Source organism: Balaenoptera musculus, chromosome 20 (genome assembly GCF_009873245.2).
Source record: "Balaenoptera musculus isolate JJ_BM4_2016_0621 chromosome 20, mBalMus1.pri.v3, whole genome shotgun sequence".
In the NCBI taxonomy this organism is placed as follows: domain Eukaryota; kingdom Metazoa; phylum Chordata; class Mammalia; order Artiodactyla; family Balaenopteridae; genus Balaenoptera; species Balaenoptera musculus.
This window is the reverse complement of record NC_045804.1, coordinates 42,556,303-42,574,715: the sequence shown is the minus strand read 5'-3', so window position 1 is coordinate 42,574,715 and position 18,413 is coordinate 42,556,303. Positions and strand designations below refer to the sequence as shown.

Below are 18,413 nucleotides of genomic sequence, written 5' to 3'. Positions count from 1 at the left end.
ATTTTTAGACCAATCTCTTTTTAGTTCCCCATATATCCCAAGTTCATCTTCTGCCTCTGACTTCTCGGCAACCAGTTGCCATGTGAATTAATCGTGTCTATCTCTGGTTTGCTATTTTGTCTTTTATATCCTTGAATAATTGTACTCATTGCTTAGTGTGTACTTGTCTCCCCTCTTTGAGAAGTTCAAAGGCCAATTATTGTTGAATCCTCAGCACCTGGCATTAAGATGGCAAATAGTAGACGCATGATAAATGTTTATCGGATTGAATTGTGTGCTTGTCCTGCCTTCTTCTTTCTGAAATGCCCTTACTTCTTTTTGCCTATGCAGATTCTTTCCCTCCTTTAGAACTCACCTAGTCCATGAAATCTTTCCTGCCTGTCGTCTACATTAATTTCCAAACTCTTACTGTATCCATATGCTGCACCACATGGTGAGCTGCAAGGAATCTGGAGTGTCCCCAACTTTTATGTAATATGTAAATTAGTATAGAAAGAAAATTACTAGTTAAGAGATTGAAAACAAGTATTCAATAATTGTTTTGGTAAGGTACTATGCTAGTTTTTAAGGGGTCAAAGATGACTACATCCTTCAAGGATCTTACAGTTTAGTAGGAGAGATAAGACATATAACAAGTAGTTAAGTAGTGACTTTCATAGGGAATGTGTTTTGAGAGTTCGATTGGCCAGCTCAAGTAAAGGTTTGTGGGTCTGAGAGCCACTGGGTAAAATTTAAACCCCATGAAGGAGGCATTGTAATTATTCCTGTCTTATTGATGGAAAAAATGAGGCTCAGAGAAGTTAAGTATCTTGACCAAGGTCATAATGGTCAATAAGTGGTAAAGCTGAAATTTAAACCTAGTGAGTCTGCCTTCTGAATATCTGCCTTTAATCACAGCACCAGGACTTTAGAATCATACAGAAGAGGGGCTGCCCTGGCGGTCCAGTGGTTAAGACTCCGTGCTTCTACTGCAGGGGGCGCGGGTTCGATCCCTGGTCAGGGAACTAAGACCCTGCATGCTGTGCAGCACGGCCAAATAAATAAATAAATACCTTTAAAAAAAAAGAATCATACAGACGAATTAGCAACAGTAATTGAATGTGGGGAATAATGGAATACTGCGGGCAAAGACGACATCAGAGGTCACCTGAATGATATGATTGAAGCAGTAATGGTGCCATTGACAACATGGGGAACACAGGATGAGACATACAAGTAGGAGGAAAAAAATCAGCTGATTTTGAACAAACTGAGTTTTAGGTACTGGCAAGAGGGACACCTAGCAGTTAGAGATATTAAACTGGATATGAAGGGCAGTTGAAAATAGGGCCTGAATGGCCACAAAATATTGAAAGCATGTCTAACTTTACTGAAGTCATGGAAATAAAAGTTAAAAATGTGAGATGCACTCTCCTACCTACTAGATGGACAAAGGAATAAAAATCATATACTAAATTTGTGAAAATATAGGGGGAGCAGAATTTTTATACACAGTTCTGAAAATTGCCTTTTTTATAGTTGGTTTGTGTAAATCAGGTTCCCAGCAAAGTCCAAACGTTGCATTTGGCTGAATGTCTCTTAAGGAGTCTCTTTTAAGGAGTATGTCTGTTTGTTTGTTTGCTTGTTTTTAATTGGTTTTGCTTTTTTTCTTTTTCCTCTCGATAGGTTAGAACAGTCAGAGAGCCTTGAGGAAAACCAGCGGAACCTCCTTCAGATGACCGAAAAGTTCTTCCATGCCATCATCAGTTCCTCCTCCGAATTTCCCCCTCAGCTACGAAGTGTGTGCCACTGTTTGTACCAGGTATGCTTAAGGTTAGAGATTACCATTATTAATCCACAGCTAAATTTAAAAGAATGCTTTACCAAAGAGGGATTTAGCTGCTAATAGTGGGTGGTTGATAATACTGAATCAATTTGGATGAATAATGCATTAAGAATTGTTTAAATTGGCTTTAAAAATATGAAGTAGTTTAAGGGGGTACTTTAAAAATAATAAATTTTCCTTGCGTTGAGAACAAGCTTAAAATGCACCAGATCTACTGGGTATAATAGATGTGATTGAAATGAGATATATTATGGAATTTTTGTTGTTGTTTTTATCTTGTACCAAAATTACTCATAGGGTCTTTCACATATGAGGCTGGTCTACTCCTTGCTTTTTGTGTTGTGAAATGCTTGATCCATAATTTTGATTTTTTCATTAAGCTCTCTTGTGTTTGTGTCAGGTTTTGCCAGGACAGGCTGATGTTTATTTTATGTAGAATGCTACTTATAAAATATATTGCATCATCATTCACGTCAAATTATTAGACTTTCCAACACTAGAACTGCAAGTAATGCTTCTGAGTTCAGATGTCCACAGTCATCCCCTCCTTGCTAAGGAAATTGCATCTGTGTTCTTTTATGGCTTCCACTGTGTTTTTGATCGGCATATGCAGTTTCAGAAATGATTTAATCACTCCAAGGGAGATTAGTGCAAATCCACATTAGCCTGTTAAAACTGTGATTCTGGAAGAAACATTAGTGGGTCTGGAGTTTGGGACAGGGGCAGGTATAGGGGAAAAAATTTATGCATTTATCAAAACCCATGCCTTTTGTGTCTTTTTCTTTGCAGAGTTATCCCCAGCCATTTGTTTTTTAGCACGGGGCTTCGGTTGCTTAGAGACGTTAGCAAGATCAGTGAAATTGTCATTTAAAAAAGCTGTTTCAGGCTGCTCTGTGTGAATTTTTCCCCCATTGCTATTTATAAAGATGTATCTGCTGTATCTATAAAAAAATGTTTCATCATGTTTGTAGATGATGAAGCATACTTAGCATTAAAACTCTCTTAATTTAATTTATCATGACTTTTCCTGCCTTTTCAAAATAGCTCAAGGAAGCTTAGGAGAGCCCCACATAATTTTTTCATCTAGTTAAATCTGAGGCCAGAGGGTGGTTTAGTTATAATATGAAATCTAGTACAGTAAGTAATAGCTTAAGTTTGGGCATTATTCAGGTTTCTCTTTAAATCAAATTCAGTCCTTCTTCTGTTTATAAAACTAGGCAGATAAGAAATGGTGAGCACATATTAAAAATAGTCTGGACCAACTTCTTGGTTGGCCTAATAGTAACTGTTTTCAGAGAGCAAATGAATTTCTCAAGTGGCAGTGGCTTTGACTTTAGCTGGTTAGAAGTGAATGGGTACTAACTACCTGGTTACATATATGGTCTAGTAGATTTTAGTAGAAATTCTTCATGTGGTTGTCTCCCTAAAAGAAAACAATTTTTGTATCATCAGCAAACTTGGAGTCCCATTTGATAAGGAAAAAGGAACTAAGTGCTTGGCACTTATTAGTAAGTACTTAGAAAATAGTTAATGAAGGAATAAATAACCCCATTCCTCCCACCCAAGTAAACAAGATTCTTGCCAGCTTTCATAGTTAGGAAGGGAGGGAGGTAGTGAAAATAATGCAGAAAATAAAGCTAGTTGATAATTGGTGGCTTATTAACCACTGTGTGTTGTGCTTTTTAAAACATTCCGTAATACAATATCCCATATTACAACAGACCTGAATTATTGTATTAAAATTTCACATACAATTATTCCCTTTAATAATATTATTTAAATGCTAGTGCATTTTGGGGATGTATTGGATAAACTTATTGTTGGAATGTACAATACTATAGAGGAAATATATGCTATGTTATTTATAAATAAGAGTTTGTTTTCTAATAAGTGACTGATAACAGGAAATTTTACATTTACTAATTAAAAATGAAAAAAAAATAAACTTTGATCTCAAGATATTCTTTCATTGAGTCTCCTTCCAAATGTAGTTTTTCCCTTCGTTTGCTCTTTTATTTTTATTCATCTTCCCTCTTCTGGCTTTTCCTTGCCCTTTTGACTTTGGCAATAACATAATGGTCCATTTGTACTTTTATGTTCTGCTGGGAGGGATAGTAGTCGATTGTTTTTTTCCCTCTAGTAAATATGTCTCCTGCTTTGGGACCTACTGGGGAAAATTTGAAAGCTGAGTATATTCCTAGCTAATAAATTTCTCTGAGCTTTAGGTCTTTTTACTTGAGTTAGTATTTTTGACTGTTAAGCCTTTTTAAAATCATGGTTTAACCAGGTCTTTCATTTTATATGCCTCCTTACTTAGTGGACTGGGTTAAGATTATATAGGAATAGTCAACTGTGAACATATGTTAGATTTATAACTGAGACATTTTCTCATGTAGTTATTTCCACTTTTCCTCCTGATAGTTTTGGAATAATGAGAAAATAATTCCCAGAGTGGATATTCTCCTAAGTTGTGGTGAGAGAATTCTGAGAAAGAGCTAAATATGATTCTAAATAAATGTCGTCTTTTCCTAGCAAATGTGCTTCTCCAAACAGAAGTAGTTTGCACAAAAATTTTAAGGCTATAATTGATGGTTATATACCATAATTGAAAATAAAAAGTGTATAAAACTGCATTTTTGGGATAAATTGGGTTACTAGTGCTTTTGTATATAGTCTAAAGTTTGAATCAAAGCTCCTTGAGAAAAGGACTGTGTCTTCTTGTTTTATTGCTTTCTTCCAGTGCTTAGAATGGTATCTAGCAAGTAGGTGCACTGTAAGTACTTGGATGAATGGATGGACGGATGGATGAACAAATATCAAACTAATGCCAAGTTATTATGGGTTATGGTGTTGAATGCACAGAATTCCTAGAATAAAATGCCATGTATGGTGGATTAAAGAATTCTAATTTGTTTTCAAAATATTTAAAAAATAATTATTGTGCCTAGTCTAGTCCAATCAGGAGTCTTTTAATTTTAACAGAGCTCTTTGGCCTAGGAGGAGCTCTGAGAGATGAAACCAATATGTCTCTGTGGGTTTTGGGGGTTTTTTTGGGTTTTTTGTGTGTTTTGTTTTTTTTTTTGGAGACATTCTGATAAATGGTCAAATCTGTGAAAAATTTTAAGCAGGCTTACAGTTTTATTCTGTAATTTTCTCTGCAGTTTCTTCACTTTAATATTAATGCTTATCTCTAGTTGAGCTGATAACATTCTTTTCCCAAATGTTGCAGAGCTTTTAACCTCCTCTGATTAGAACTTTTTCAGGAAGTAGCCTGCAAAGAAAAATAAGTGAAATTGTAAGAGTAATCTTTCTTAAAGAGAGAGAGAGAGACTTTTAGCTCAGAATCTCTAAAGTGTATTTTTCTATTATATTTAGCCATTTAATGTTTATTTTTTTAATCAGTAGGATAGGAATTCAATGCCAGCTATTGAAAAAAGAACTTTTTAAGTCAATTGAAGGATACACAGAGAAGTATATATAAATATATGTATCAAGAAAAAATTATGTAGACGCATAGAAGTGTTTTTAGAGTATGATCTATTTGTAATGAACATTTTATATAAAATTTATCAAAAGCTAGGATTTAACTGAAATGTAAATATTAAATATCCTCACATTCACTTGAGGAGAGCTTTTCTGCGATTTATAGCCAGAAATAGTAGATATGATTGTCTCAACATTTCTTGCTATTTATTTAGTGCTTTGGCTTAAAAATGTAATAAAAATTAAAATCCAGAGATAAAATTCATCCCTCAAAATTAAGTTGATTCCTAATTTTTTGTTGATTCCATTTGTGTTACATTTTGATCATGTAATTTTATGTACAAGCCAACATTGTTTTTGTTGCTGTATGTAGTTGGTGCTGTGACTTGTTTGTGCTCATCTCTGTTCTGTAGGCAACTTGCCACTCCCTACTGAATAAAGCTACAGTAAAAGAAAAAAAGGAAAACAAAAAATCAGTAAGTTTGGAGAACTTTTTTTTAGCTGTTTCTTTCAAAGCAAAACAAAAATCTTTTGCTGTTTGTTAAGAACATCTTCACTTCAGCCTATTTGACCTTCACTGTAAAATCATTCTACTAATTCTGGCACAAAATAGCTTTCATTTCAATTAACCCTGGAATTAAGTTACATTGAAACATTCTCTGTGTTCCTTTGGTTTGATTTATCCCAAAGGCATTTTGGGGGCATTTGTTGCATTGGATATCCCTGGTCTAATTTTATTATTTATTTTTTAAATTATAAATGAATGCAAAAGAAACTTAATTTCAAGGCCTTAGGAAATGCTGACTCTCTTCATTCTTGCTTCTTGTTTGCAGGTAATGTGAGTGATTTCTTTTCCTAGAGATGAAAGTTTTTCTTAATTGTTAGAAGTACATGGAAGGAAAGTGTCACTTTCTAAATCTTACCTAAAAGTAGCTAAGGTTTATTTTTTACTTCTTATATTTTTATGTAGACAGTCTCGGCCAGGATTTAGATAATTGTGCTTAGATTATAAAAATTCTAATGGTAAAAGAAAACCACTTTTACTTTAGAGAAAATCATTATTAAACTATTGGGACTGAGAATATAGTACTTTGAAATAAAGGAAAACAGTGAGTCCATATTTATAGAGAAACACCTTATTTGCAAACATGATATGCATATACTTACCTGCTTCTATGAACTTGCCCTAATTTAAAAGGAAGAAAATTATGATAGTCATAGTTATTTTCTTCCTGTGAGTGATAGTTGTCCAAAATATTAACGTGCATTCATTTTAAATTTGCCATTATCTGTCAGTATGACTGATCTTTATCAGGCTCAGTACTACCTTTGTTCATACAATCCAAATGAATTTAGAGAAAGATGTAAAGAAAACCTTTAGGAGTCATGTAGGTAGTTTACTTTAAAAGGTGAAATTTAGTGTATAGTATTCATCTGGTTTCATCTTTCATTTCTCGTCTGAGCTTTACATATAATAAATTTCTATTTTAAATTCAGAACTAAATTAAAATTTAGAGACATGCTTTTATGTCCATTCAAGAGATTCTTTTTTGGATATGTTAAGTAAATTTGGTCAGCTGTGAGCAAATGGATTGGATTGGATGGCCATCTTAATAAAAACATTTCTTTCTAATGCTTCAGCCTTCTAATTCTCAGCATATGTGGATTTAACATAATATACACCATCACTGTTGAAATTAATTTACTATTTCTAACACTCTTGTTTGGTGTTTTACTAATACCATTGTGTAGTATATCACATAAATTAAAATTCAGGCTTTCTCTGTTTCTCTAGAGCATGTTTTTTAGCCTTCCTAACATTGCTTTATTTATTAAGATTTTGTCTAAAATTGTTCCTTGAAATGTTTTTTTCTACTAGTGTTATTTTCAGATTTAAAAAAAAATGTTTCTGGGTAACACTAAGTTTTGGAATGTATTTCTCAGCACAAGTGATATGAGGTCCTTGTGGAAACAAAGGAAATCTAATTGGCAATTTGAGATATTTTAGAACACATTCCGAAGTATGAAGACAGTATAGTTATTATAAATTTAAAATGTTGGTTTATGGAGTTGTTGGCTTAACAGGATCTAATGATCTAAAAAGCAAGTTAACTTTCTTTTGGGGTGTATGTACCATCGATTGTAATGTGTAAGATATGGAGAGAAGGTTCTGGCTTCTGGTATATAGCTGTGTAATCATATTATAGATAATTCTCTTTATCATACTCAAACATATACTGTAAATTAGATTTCCTTTGAGAAGTTGTCAACCTAACTCAGGTAATTAAGGATAGATGGGTTGTGATTCTCTTGATGATGTACAGTGTATGACTGCCTTTATTTGTAACCTGTAGTTCAGCTTTTATGGGGGGGGGTGGGCGGGGAGGTAAGTAAAGGGGACATTTGACTGATAATTGGTTTCAGCATTCAGACTGGCCCTACTTTGACCTTTTATGCAGAATGTCTTTTGGATACAAATTAGATTTTTGCAGATTAAAAATAAAAACAACTTGAGTATGTGTATATTATGAGGTAAAATTACACTGATGTTAATTTGTGGTGAAAGGAAAAGAAGTATTTTAGTAAATTAACTCATAAAATTTGTTGTTGAGCATTTTTATGGATATTGATTATTTTATCAGGTTTTAGTTCCAAAAATATACTGTCATTGGTGAGATACATAATTTTATGATACATGAAACAATGTGTTCTTGTAGTGTGGATACTTTTGAGTTTTGACATGAATTATTTTTGAAGATGTGGAAGTTAGTGAAGGTGTAGTACCTTTCATAATTTTTACAGTATTCCATTAGGGAAATAATTCACTCAGATATTCATTAAATTCTGAGACTGCGTAATATTGAGTTTAGATCAGGTATAAATGTGTGTCACACTTTAAGAGCTTTTCTGTCCTAGAGAAAACCAGGAAATAACTACTCTAAAAATGCATTTTAAAAGAGTTCTCTGTGTGCATATAAGTAATTGATTTTTTTGAGACACTTTCCCAGCAGGTTAGTATTTTATAATTAACCAGTTCTTTGGAAACCAAACTCTTAACTTTTACTTCTTTAAAAACCATTTCAGGATTTTAATGGATTAAACTGAATACATGCGATTCTTTTAAAACAACCTATTTGCAATTATAAATATAAAGCAGTTTTTAATCCCGTTCCTTCTTGCTAACTCACTCCTTAAAGGCTTTAAAAATTTGTAGGTTTGTTGAGGTGTTTCTTATCTTTTAAGATTAAAATTTGTGAGTTCGAAAAGAAACAGTCAGTAGTAATGGTGGTCTGTGAACATTCTAAAATTTATGAAGAGTTTTGTCTGTGCGAAAGTAAACGTTCATTTTTCTGTTCCTACTCCCCGAAAGGTTAAACACTGTACTAGAGTAGTAAAAGCACTTGTGTTTTCTTCTTAATTCTGTTTCCAAAACTGTATTTCAGCTAAAAATAACTAAAACAGTATTTAGGTTTTAAAGCCATTCTTCTAAGACTGCTGTGTTTAGCCACCTTCAACAGTTTCCTCTTACTGAGGTGTAAGGTTGTCCTTCATGCGATAGCACTCCAAGTACTATAACACCAAGAAAGCTTCCTGAGCTATGCAGTATACATGAAGGTGAGAATATATTAGTTATAACTCACCCCTGTTATCACCTCTCACAAAGATTTTCTCAGCTTAAAAAGTCATTCTCTAAAGTCTTATTTTTACTAACTTCGTATCATATATAGTTGAAAATTATTTTGAGATTTTAGGCAGTGAATAAGAACACATTTAAAATGTATACCACATGAAGCACTGAAGGAAATAGAATGAAGTGAAATGATTCTTATTCTTTCCAGAGTTAATCTTGAGTCAGTCAGCCATGAGAATTCATGACAAGAAGTATTACTTTTTTGAGGCATTGTGAAGAAAACTAGAGCTATGTGAGATTCTGCATATAAATCTTGTTTTCTCATTTTCCCCCAGTAGCCTTTGAAATGCAGGTATATCCTTGGAATCCCAGAATATTGAGTGGAGTACTGCGCCTTGCCGTTAGGCAACACTGCTTTAAGCAGCAGTTAGCCACGCTAAGCATGAATAGTTGTCGAGATTTAAATGTTATATGAGTGTTCTTTAAAAATAAATATGTGTGTGTTATCTGTAACAAATGTAAATTTCAGAATACTATAATTTTCATGTGTTAATTTAAAGCAGGACACGCTAGGAAAAGATGGGAGCTGAGCCAGCTTCATAACACTTTCCCAGTCTAATTTACCTTCAAAGTGGAATGTTCTATAAAGAGAAAGAGAGAAAATAAATCCATTTAAAATGTTGGGCTCACATTGTTTTTCAGTGTGGGCAACGATTCCTTGTATCTTTAACTTTTTTTATTTGGCAGAATTACAAATTGAGGTACACATAGGGGTTCTCTCTTTTGCTGGTGGGATCCGTTTTTCTTTTAGGTCCCCAAGAATTCCCATTCCTCCATGGTTTAAATAATAAGCAGGTCCTTATATTATAAAGCATTCTGATGAAGAAAAAGAACTGGCAATAATGTTACTTGTAAGTAAGTTTTTTCTCTCGATAGGAATCAAAGAAAACTAAGTTTTGTTTTGTATATGGCAAGCGTTTTGCTCAAGAAATTTAATTGTACCTGGTATACAGCAAAATGTAAGTATTTACCGTTAGGTATTGGATGTTTCAGGGGTATGCTGTTGAAAACTTATCTAGCTTTGCCTTACAAGAGTTGACCACACTCTCATGTCTTGTGATCTTAGTAAAATATGATAATCCTTGTGTGAAAATTTGTTCTGCTTTTGTTGCTCATCAGACCTGCAGTATAAACAGTGATGATAAAATTAAGATCTTTTTTCAGATCTCGTCTACACAACTCATCTATGAGACTTCTCTTTTTTTCTTAGATGCCTTTATTGTGCTTTTGAATGATAGAGGGCAAGAATTGAGGATAAATTTTTGTTTACTGATGTTTTGGGAGTAGGAAAAATTAGGTGTGTGTTGTTCACAAGGATTGGTCTATTCAGCGTTTTTGTGCAAAGTTTGACTTTCGAGCCCTTTCTTCCCATTTCCTTGTTTTAATTCAAACCATATACTGAATTCTCAACTCCTTGTTTCTAGGTGGTTAGCCAGCGTTTCCCTCAGAACAGCATCGGTGCAGTGGGAAGTGCCATGTTTCTCAGATTTATCAATCCTGCCATTGTCTCACCATATGAAGCAGGGATTTTAGATAAAAAGCCACCACCTAGAATCGAAAGAGGCTTGAAGTTAATGTCAAAGGTGAAGAATCATTTTGATAATATAACTATTCAAAATTTCTCTTCCATAAATTTTCAGTTTTTCATATTCACTGTACTTTCTCTTAATTTTTGAAATGCCCTGTGGTTTTCACTTATGTGCTTTTGTTTTATTTTTATTTGTTTATATTACAAAGAAATTCATTAGACTGATACCGATGGACCTTATTATCATTTGAAAATATTTTAGCAAATGTCTTCTGAAGATGGTTTTCTATGTAATCATTATGGAAATTCTGAAATGGAAACCAAAATGTATACTATATGATTTTTAAATTAAAAAATACATTAAAATTTTAATTTGTATTTTGTATATGTAAATATATACGTGTTTATATAATTATATTCATATTTGGGAAAGCATAGAAACAAAACCTAGTATTTATTGAATGAGCAATAATTGATTTTAACTACCAGTAGAAATTGTATCAGTGAGAAAATTAATATTTTTTAAAGAATATATGAATGTGTAGCTTTCATAAATAAATAATCAGATCCTTTATAACCCTATTTTATTGTTTAGATACTTCAGAGTATTGCCAATCATGTCCTTTTCACAAAAGAAGAGCACATGCGGCCTTTTAATGATTTTGTGAAAAGCAACTTTGACGCAGCACGAAGGTGAGCAGCCTGCTACTTAGCCAGTTGCTCTGTTTGGATCAAATATTTTCAGTTTCACTCACGTCTATGTACTTGATCTACATGAAGCTCCTGTGTAGGTTTTTTTTCTTTTTTCTCTCTTGGTCAAGAACATAATCTTATTTTATTTCACTATAAAAGACAGTAATGAAATAAAATGATATTCTTTATAATCTGGTAGTGATTTCCATATTTAAAAACCAGGAGGGATTTTTGACATATCTACTAAAATAAAGGATTTGAGTTTGCCACAATATGGAGGAGAGGAAGAAGGAAAAAGATTTCTTTCAGTAAAAACTAAAACCAAACTGGTACAGATGATGCATTATAGTGTATAATCACAGGTTTTTTTGACGTTAGAATATTTTTGATACTTTAATTTGGATATGTATGTAAACTAAAAATTTACTCTTTAAACCACGTGATGCAAATGCGTAAGATTTTGTTCATGACTAACTGGACAACTGTTGAAGTTTTATGATTTTAGAAAACTTGAGTTCTGCTAGGTTCCCATAACTAACTAGTTGCTTCTCCTTATCTCTCTGAGTTGTTGGTTTATCTGTAAAGTAGGTATAACACTGTGTTTGCCTGTGAGTTGATTTTAGAGAAGCAAATGACATAACTTATGACAAAGTGCTCTGTAAATGTAAGTTCACGTCAAGAATTCTACTTTTCATACAGTGTGAATCTAATTGTTTTGGCTCACAGTCTAAGCTATACTTGTACAACACTCTCTTCCAATTTTTCATTATAGTTCCTGCGAACTTCTCTCTAATTGGAGTTTAAAAGGTGTACTGTTGGACTGCAAATCACATTGGAAAGAAAGTGAATGTCAGCATAGGATTTATATTCTGGCAGATTGACTACCCATAGAAAGTTAAAAGAACAAAGGTTCTGATCCTGGCTTTGACCTAAGAGGCTGTATAACTTTGGGGAGGTCTTTTGTCTTGTCTGGGCCTCCGTTTCCTTATCTGTAAAGTACTGGCTTCTATACAAAGTCTCATCTGTTTAAATTTCGTTGTCTGACTTCAGAGCCTACTCTGAAGCTGTAGCCAGGTATCAGAAATGGAAGACCAACTATCTCCTTGTCTCTTCTTGTTTCGTTTAATGATAGTCACATGTGTGAATAAAACCTCCATATTTGTAATAGCAGTAATTTCACAAAGTTACTTCACATAGATTTAATTCAAACATAGATATGAGTATATCTGGTTTTTGAAATTCTAATAACTTTGCATTTTTGAAGGTTTTTCCTTGATATAGCGTCCGATTGTCCTACAAGTGATGCAGTAAATCATAGTCTTTCCTTCATCAGTGATGGCAATGTGCTTGCTTTACATCGTCTACTCTGGAACAATCAAGAGAAAATTGGCCAGTATCTTTCCAGCAACAGGTAAAATTTCCCTGTCATGGGGATATTGAAAAGTCTCAGCTTAAATTTTTTTTTTTTTAGTATTTATTTATTTATAATTTATTTTTTGACTGCGCTGGGTGTTAGTTGCAGCACGTGGGATCTTCGTTGAGGCATGCGGGATCTTTATTTGTGGCATGCGGACTTCTTAGTTGTGGCATGCATGTGGGGTCTAGTTCCCTGACCAGGGATCGAATCCGGGCCCCCTGCACTGGGCATGTGGAGTCTTACCCACTGGATCACCAGGGAAGGCCCAGTTTAAATTTATACTAATAAAATTATTGGTCATGAATAATGCTTTTTACTTTGCATCTTCTTAGATAAGAATTATGATTTGGAAAGAGAGATGTAGACTCTTTTTAAAAGTATATAGGCAACAGGTTAAGTCATATTAAATGATCAACCAACCTACATCAGTGCTACAGACTTTTTTAAAAATATTAAGCTAAGAGGGAATTAATCCTCTGGTGGTCCAGTGGTTAGGACTTGGCGCTTTCACTGGGTTTGATCCTTGGTGGGGGAACTAAGAATCCTACAAGCCGTGCGGCACAGCCAAAAAAAAAAAAAAATTAAGCTGAGAATTCACAAATTAGCCTTTTGGGTTTTTTTCTGGTTTGCAAACATAATGTACAACAAGACATAGAGAAGTTTAAATATACTAGAAGTTCAAATGAGTATTGGCATCTGAATCTGAAGAGCAGCTTAATTCTTAGGAATTTAATAATTAAAACATTGCTATTCTATTGCAATCCTATAATAATCCCATTTGTGATACTCTAAGTATATGCAAATAGCTTTATATAGACAATACTTAATAATTGAAAATTATTAATTTGGGAATTGTTTCATTCGCTGTTTTTAGTTAAAGTCTCTTGTAGCCTGAATCATTTGCTGTCCTTTCTAGTTATGTATGTTTATAAAGGGCCCAAACTCCTATGTATGAGTTCTCTTACGTAGGTAAAATGAGTCTAGATTACTTTTAAATGGCAATAAAAATGGTTTGCTCATTCATGGGTAAAATAGAAGACCATAAAGCTAAGGCTAGCAACTAATTAGGAAATGGAAGTTTAAAAGAGAGAGCATTTTAATCCTTTAAGAGTTGTTAATGGATTGAAGTAGACATGGGTATGACTAATATGTGCCTAAGATAGAAAGAGGAAGATGCTTTCTATATCTGTGTGACACTTAAACTGTGGAACTGTTAAATGCAAACGTTCTTTTAAATGCATTTTTTAAGTGCAAACTCTTATATAACTTACAATCATATTCATGTAGTTTAATACTAGAGAGTTTTTCTTCAATTTGGTTTTTTAAAAAAAGACACATTGCAAACATAGAAAGAAGTATAGACCATAATGTAACAGAGACCCATGTCTACCACCTAGCTTTAACATTATTTATTTTGCTGTAATTACTTCAGATCTTTATAACATTTTATTTCTTGGGGAAAAAAAAGTATTACTTCTCTCTTGTGTAACTGACAAGAAAAAGGAAATTACAGGTATAACATAGGTACATATAATATAGTTTTGTGTGGTTTAAAATTTTACAGCAATGATACACTGAGTATAGTCTCTTCACACAATATTCTATTTGAGATTTATCATTTATTTAACTTAGTATTTCATTGAATGACTATATCACAGTTTATTTTTGCACTTCCTAAATGATGGATATTTAGGGTTTCCTGTTTTTTATTATTTTAAATAGTGATGTAATAAATATTCTTCATGTTTGTCTCCTTGTGTATTACCTAATGTGTAATTGCCGAGTTCTGGGGTATACACAACCTCAACTTTACTAGATGTTGCCACATTACTTCTCACAGTGTACATGCTTATTTACACTTTGACAGCACTGTGTGAGAGTACCTCTTTATACACATCCTCATCAAAATTGGCATTAGCAGACTTCATAATTTTTTGCCAGTTTGATGTTTGTGAAATAATATCGTTATCTTTAGTTTTAAATGTTTAATAGTTGTTGAAAATTCATATTTACCCTGGTTAAGCAGAAATCTGATATCAGGGACAGTATGTCCACTTCCTAAAAAGTGGATCAGAATGTTATATTTACTTACTGATTGCCCATTTAATGGTAATGGATTAATACTAGAACAAAATGAATTTTTATGTGAATTTTGTAGTTTGGGGAGTGGTCATATTTCTAAGACGTCTCAGTGTAAACTTAAAACCCCTGAGCTCTTTTGGATGCTGTTTATAAATTAGCAGGAACCACCAGCTGACAGTAAAAAGAAAAGCAGCCAGTGACGATCTAAAGAAATGTGTTCTGCTAAATGTGAACTGCTACTTTTTTCTTGCTATATCTAGGGATCACAAAGCTGTTGGAAGACGACCTTTTGATAAGATGGCAACACTTCTTGCATACCTGGGTCCTCCAGAGCACAAACCTGTGGCAGATACACACTGGTCCAGCCTTAACCTTACCAGTTCAAAGTTTGAGGAATTTATGACTAGGTAAAGTACCACCTTGAAATGATGATTGCTTTCTTTTTCGATGAGATGCAAGGTTTACCACCAGGCCACTTGTTAGCTATGCTTGTATATTTGATAGAGAATTCTTAGGAAGGATGTACTTAATGACCACATTGCCATGTTTTGGAATCCCACTTTTCTCTTACCCTGTGTATTGTTGAAATATGCTTTGTTTCATAGTTGATTTTCTTATAAAAATAATAGCATCTTATTGAATAGTACTTTGTCATACTGTTTTGAGGTATTTTTGCATTTAATAGTTAAAAGGGAGGGTAGATAACATTATTTTCATATTATAATTAGCGAAAACAGAGTTCAAAGTGAATAATTAATTTGCCTAAGATTCCATACCTGATTCATAGGTCCTTTGGTTCTAAGTGCTGAACTCTTTCTACTACACTGTAACATTTTTTAGAACCCTCCTGAAAGTTAATGATACTAGCTTCTTTTAGATTGAGGCTCAGAAAATATAGTATACTTTAATATTGCTATAAAATTTCTGTAGACATTTGTTTTGAATCTCATTTAGATGGATTTAGTTTGGATCCTCATTGTTAGACATTCACCACTATGATGTTACAGTGAAGATAGTTTGCTGAATTCTTTAGTCTTTATAAAGTACCTTTCATACTACTTTACACTTAGTCACTTAGTGTTTCATAGTGAGTGTGGGTTAAGTGCTTTGTTCATGGTGTGTGCCAGAGGCAGAAAGAAAAAAGCAGAATATGACATTCTGAAGTTAATTCACATTAACGATTTGCGCATAACGTCCCGGGCATTGTAAGTGCCTGTTATTAATCATATTACATACAGGCCATAGTTTTGTACACATGACTCCCATATTTTGATACTGTTAAAAGAATGTATGAATGTATAACAATCGCCTTTCAAACTTAATTTTTATCTTTAGCTCTGTTACTTAATTTTTATCTTTAGCTCTGTTACATTTTTCTGTGTAACAAATGTTTATTCCTATGTAATTAAAGGAATATTTTCCGTACAAAATTTTCATGTTACCTAGTTGAAAATTGTGCAGTCCAAAAATATAAAACTATTTTTTATTCAACATTACTAAGGATGTCCTTGCCGTTTTTCCATTTTTCAGAGAAAACCTCTTTATTAGTCCTTCTACCTAAGACCCTACCTTCCTTACAAAACAGCCTTCTGTCCTTTTGAACACTAAATGATTTAATATGTGTAAGATACTTAGAACAATGTCTGGTGTATATATAAAGTGTTTAATAAATATTAGGTGATATTTTTGTTCTAAGTTCCCACTGATGCTCTCTGAGACTCATTTTTCTTTTAAAAAAATGGAAATAGCTTTATAATGTTGTCAACCATAAAAATAAAAATTGTTAAGTTATTCAAAACATAGAAATCTAAAAAAGAAAGTAAAAAATTTTCAGTTATTTCATCCCTTAGAGATAATTCAGTTAACATTGGGCAGATAGCCTCCCAGTCATTTACCTATACACATGTGCACCTGTTTCCCTTATCAAATGATATCTATGTTGTTTCCATTAATATTAAACAAATGCTGACCTGGTACAAGCAATATGATGAACTGAGGTAATACAACCTCTCCTCCCACCCCCAAGACACATAGAAATACTAGATAAAAGAAAATGTATTTTAAAAATAAAGTAGCACAGGGAGATCAGCTCGTTGCTTTGTGACGACCTAGAGGGGTGGGATAGGGAGGGTGGGAGGGAGGCTCAAGAGGGAGGGGGATATGAGGATATATGTATATATATAGCTGATTCACTTTGTTGTACAGGAGAAACTAACACAACATTGTAAAGCAATTATACTCCAATAAAGATATTAAAAAAAATAATAAATGCATACATAGCTGCAAGAGAATTTTGGAGCAAATTACCTAGTATACAGTCAGTACAGAGAGATAAAGAAATGGAAAATATGAAAGCGTTTAAGAGATACAAGTGATAGAATGAGAAGGTCCAGCATGTCTAATAAATAGAGCTTAAAGAGAATAGTGAAGAGGTAATATATGAAAGACAACAAATGAGAATTTTCCAGGGTTGTTGAATGACATAAATCTTCAGGTTGTTAAAGACACACACTGAGTATTGAGCAGAATATATAAAAATTAAACCATGCCTTTTTTGGAAGTATATTTAAATATATATAAGAGTATAATTATAAAAGTGATATTCAGAATCAGGGAGATTAGAATGGACTTTTAATAAATCGTGTTGGTACAACTGTACCAGTAAGTAACCATCTGGAAAAAGATAACGCTATTTGTGAGGATAAATTCCCATAAAGAAGAACATGTGGGCCTTTCTCACTCATTCAGAATCAGTAAGCCAGGAAAGAAAAGGTTGATAAACTGAACTCTTAAAAAACAAACAAGTAAAAACTCAAAAATTTCTGTCTAGAAAGAAAAATGATTAAAAACAATTCTATGGTGAATATCCCCGTCCAGTAGTTTTCTTAGCATTTTCCTAAGAACCACTGTTTGTGGTTCAAAGAACAACACCTTGAATTTTTTGGTACATGTTTAACCACATTGCCCTTCAGAAAGCTTTTAAAATATTTTGTCATGTTGTATATTTTATCATTGGTGCAGTTGTGGATTTTTGTAGATATTCAGTGGACAGTGTAAAGCCTATGAGTTACTCTATTCTTTTTTTTCTTTCAGACATCAAGTACATGAAAAAGAAGAGTTCAAAGCTTTGAAAACTTTAAGTATTTTCTACCAAGCTGGGACTTCCAAAGCCGGGAATCCTATATTTTATTATGTTGCACGGAGGTAAGAAACACTATGTTTTATCTTACCAGAGCTTTTAAAATGATATCAAATGTAGAGAGACAGGAAGTTTAGTTTTTCCCATTTGATTTTACTAGAATTGAAGACAAGTTTTTCTGGGAGAACGTAGCTGGGTAAACAGCCGTCTTGTCCCCAAATGATGCTCAGTACATTAGAAATTGCTTTTCAGACTACCTGTTTCGTATTGGCTTCTCTTTGTTACATCAGTTTTTTTATACCACATTACAATGAATTAATTACCAAGAGTAAAAAAATCACAATTTTTTATTTTCTGGTGTATTCTGATTAAATACTATCCACAACATGATACTCAGAAACTGTTTTTTAAACGGAAATAAAACTTTAAGAGTCTGAGAACTTTTAGTAATATGCTGTGTAATACAACATCAGGGTGATTTAACAAATAATTCAGAGACACTATGGGAAATTTCTATAAAGATATGGCACAGGTGACAGCCTGAAAAATTGATTG

At 33.2% G+C, this 18,413-nt stretch overlaps 1 protein-coding gene across 4 annotated transcripts in view; it reads left to right on the top strand.

Annotated features, from left to right (window-relative positions):
• The window catches only part of NF1 (neurofibromin 1), a 261,374-nt gene that overhangs the window by 141,934 nt on the left and 101,027 nt on the right, over positions 1-18,413 (top strand). For 3 of the 4 annotated variants that reach the window (XM_036837703.1, XM_036837701.1, XM_036837702.1), the window contains 7 exons: positions 1,666-1,801; positions 5,722-5,784; positions 10,424-10,582; positions 11,123-11,220; positions 12,485-12,631; positions 14,980-15,126; positions 17,813-17,923. In XM_036837703.1, coding sequence (XP_036693598.1) covers positions 1,666-1,801; positions 5,722-5,784; positions 10,424-10,582; positions 11,123-11,220; positions 12,485-12,631; positions 14,980-15,126; positions 17,813-17,923 — 861 coding nt within the window. The remainder of the gene's footprint in view (positions 1-1,665; positions 1,802-5,721; positions 5,785-10,423; positions 10,583-11,122; positions 11,221-12,484; positions 12,632-14,979; positions 15,127-17,812; positions 17,924-18,413) is intronic. The other variant, XM_036837704.1, reaches the window with a different exon arrangement.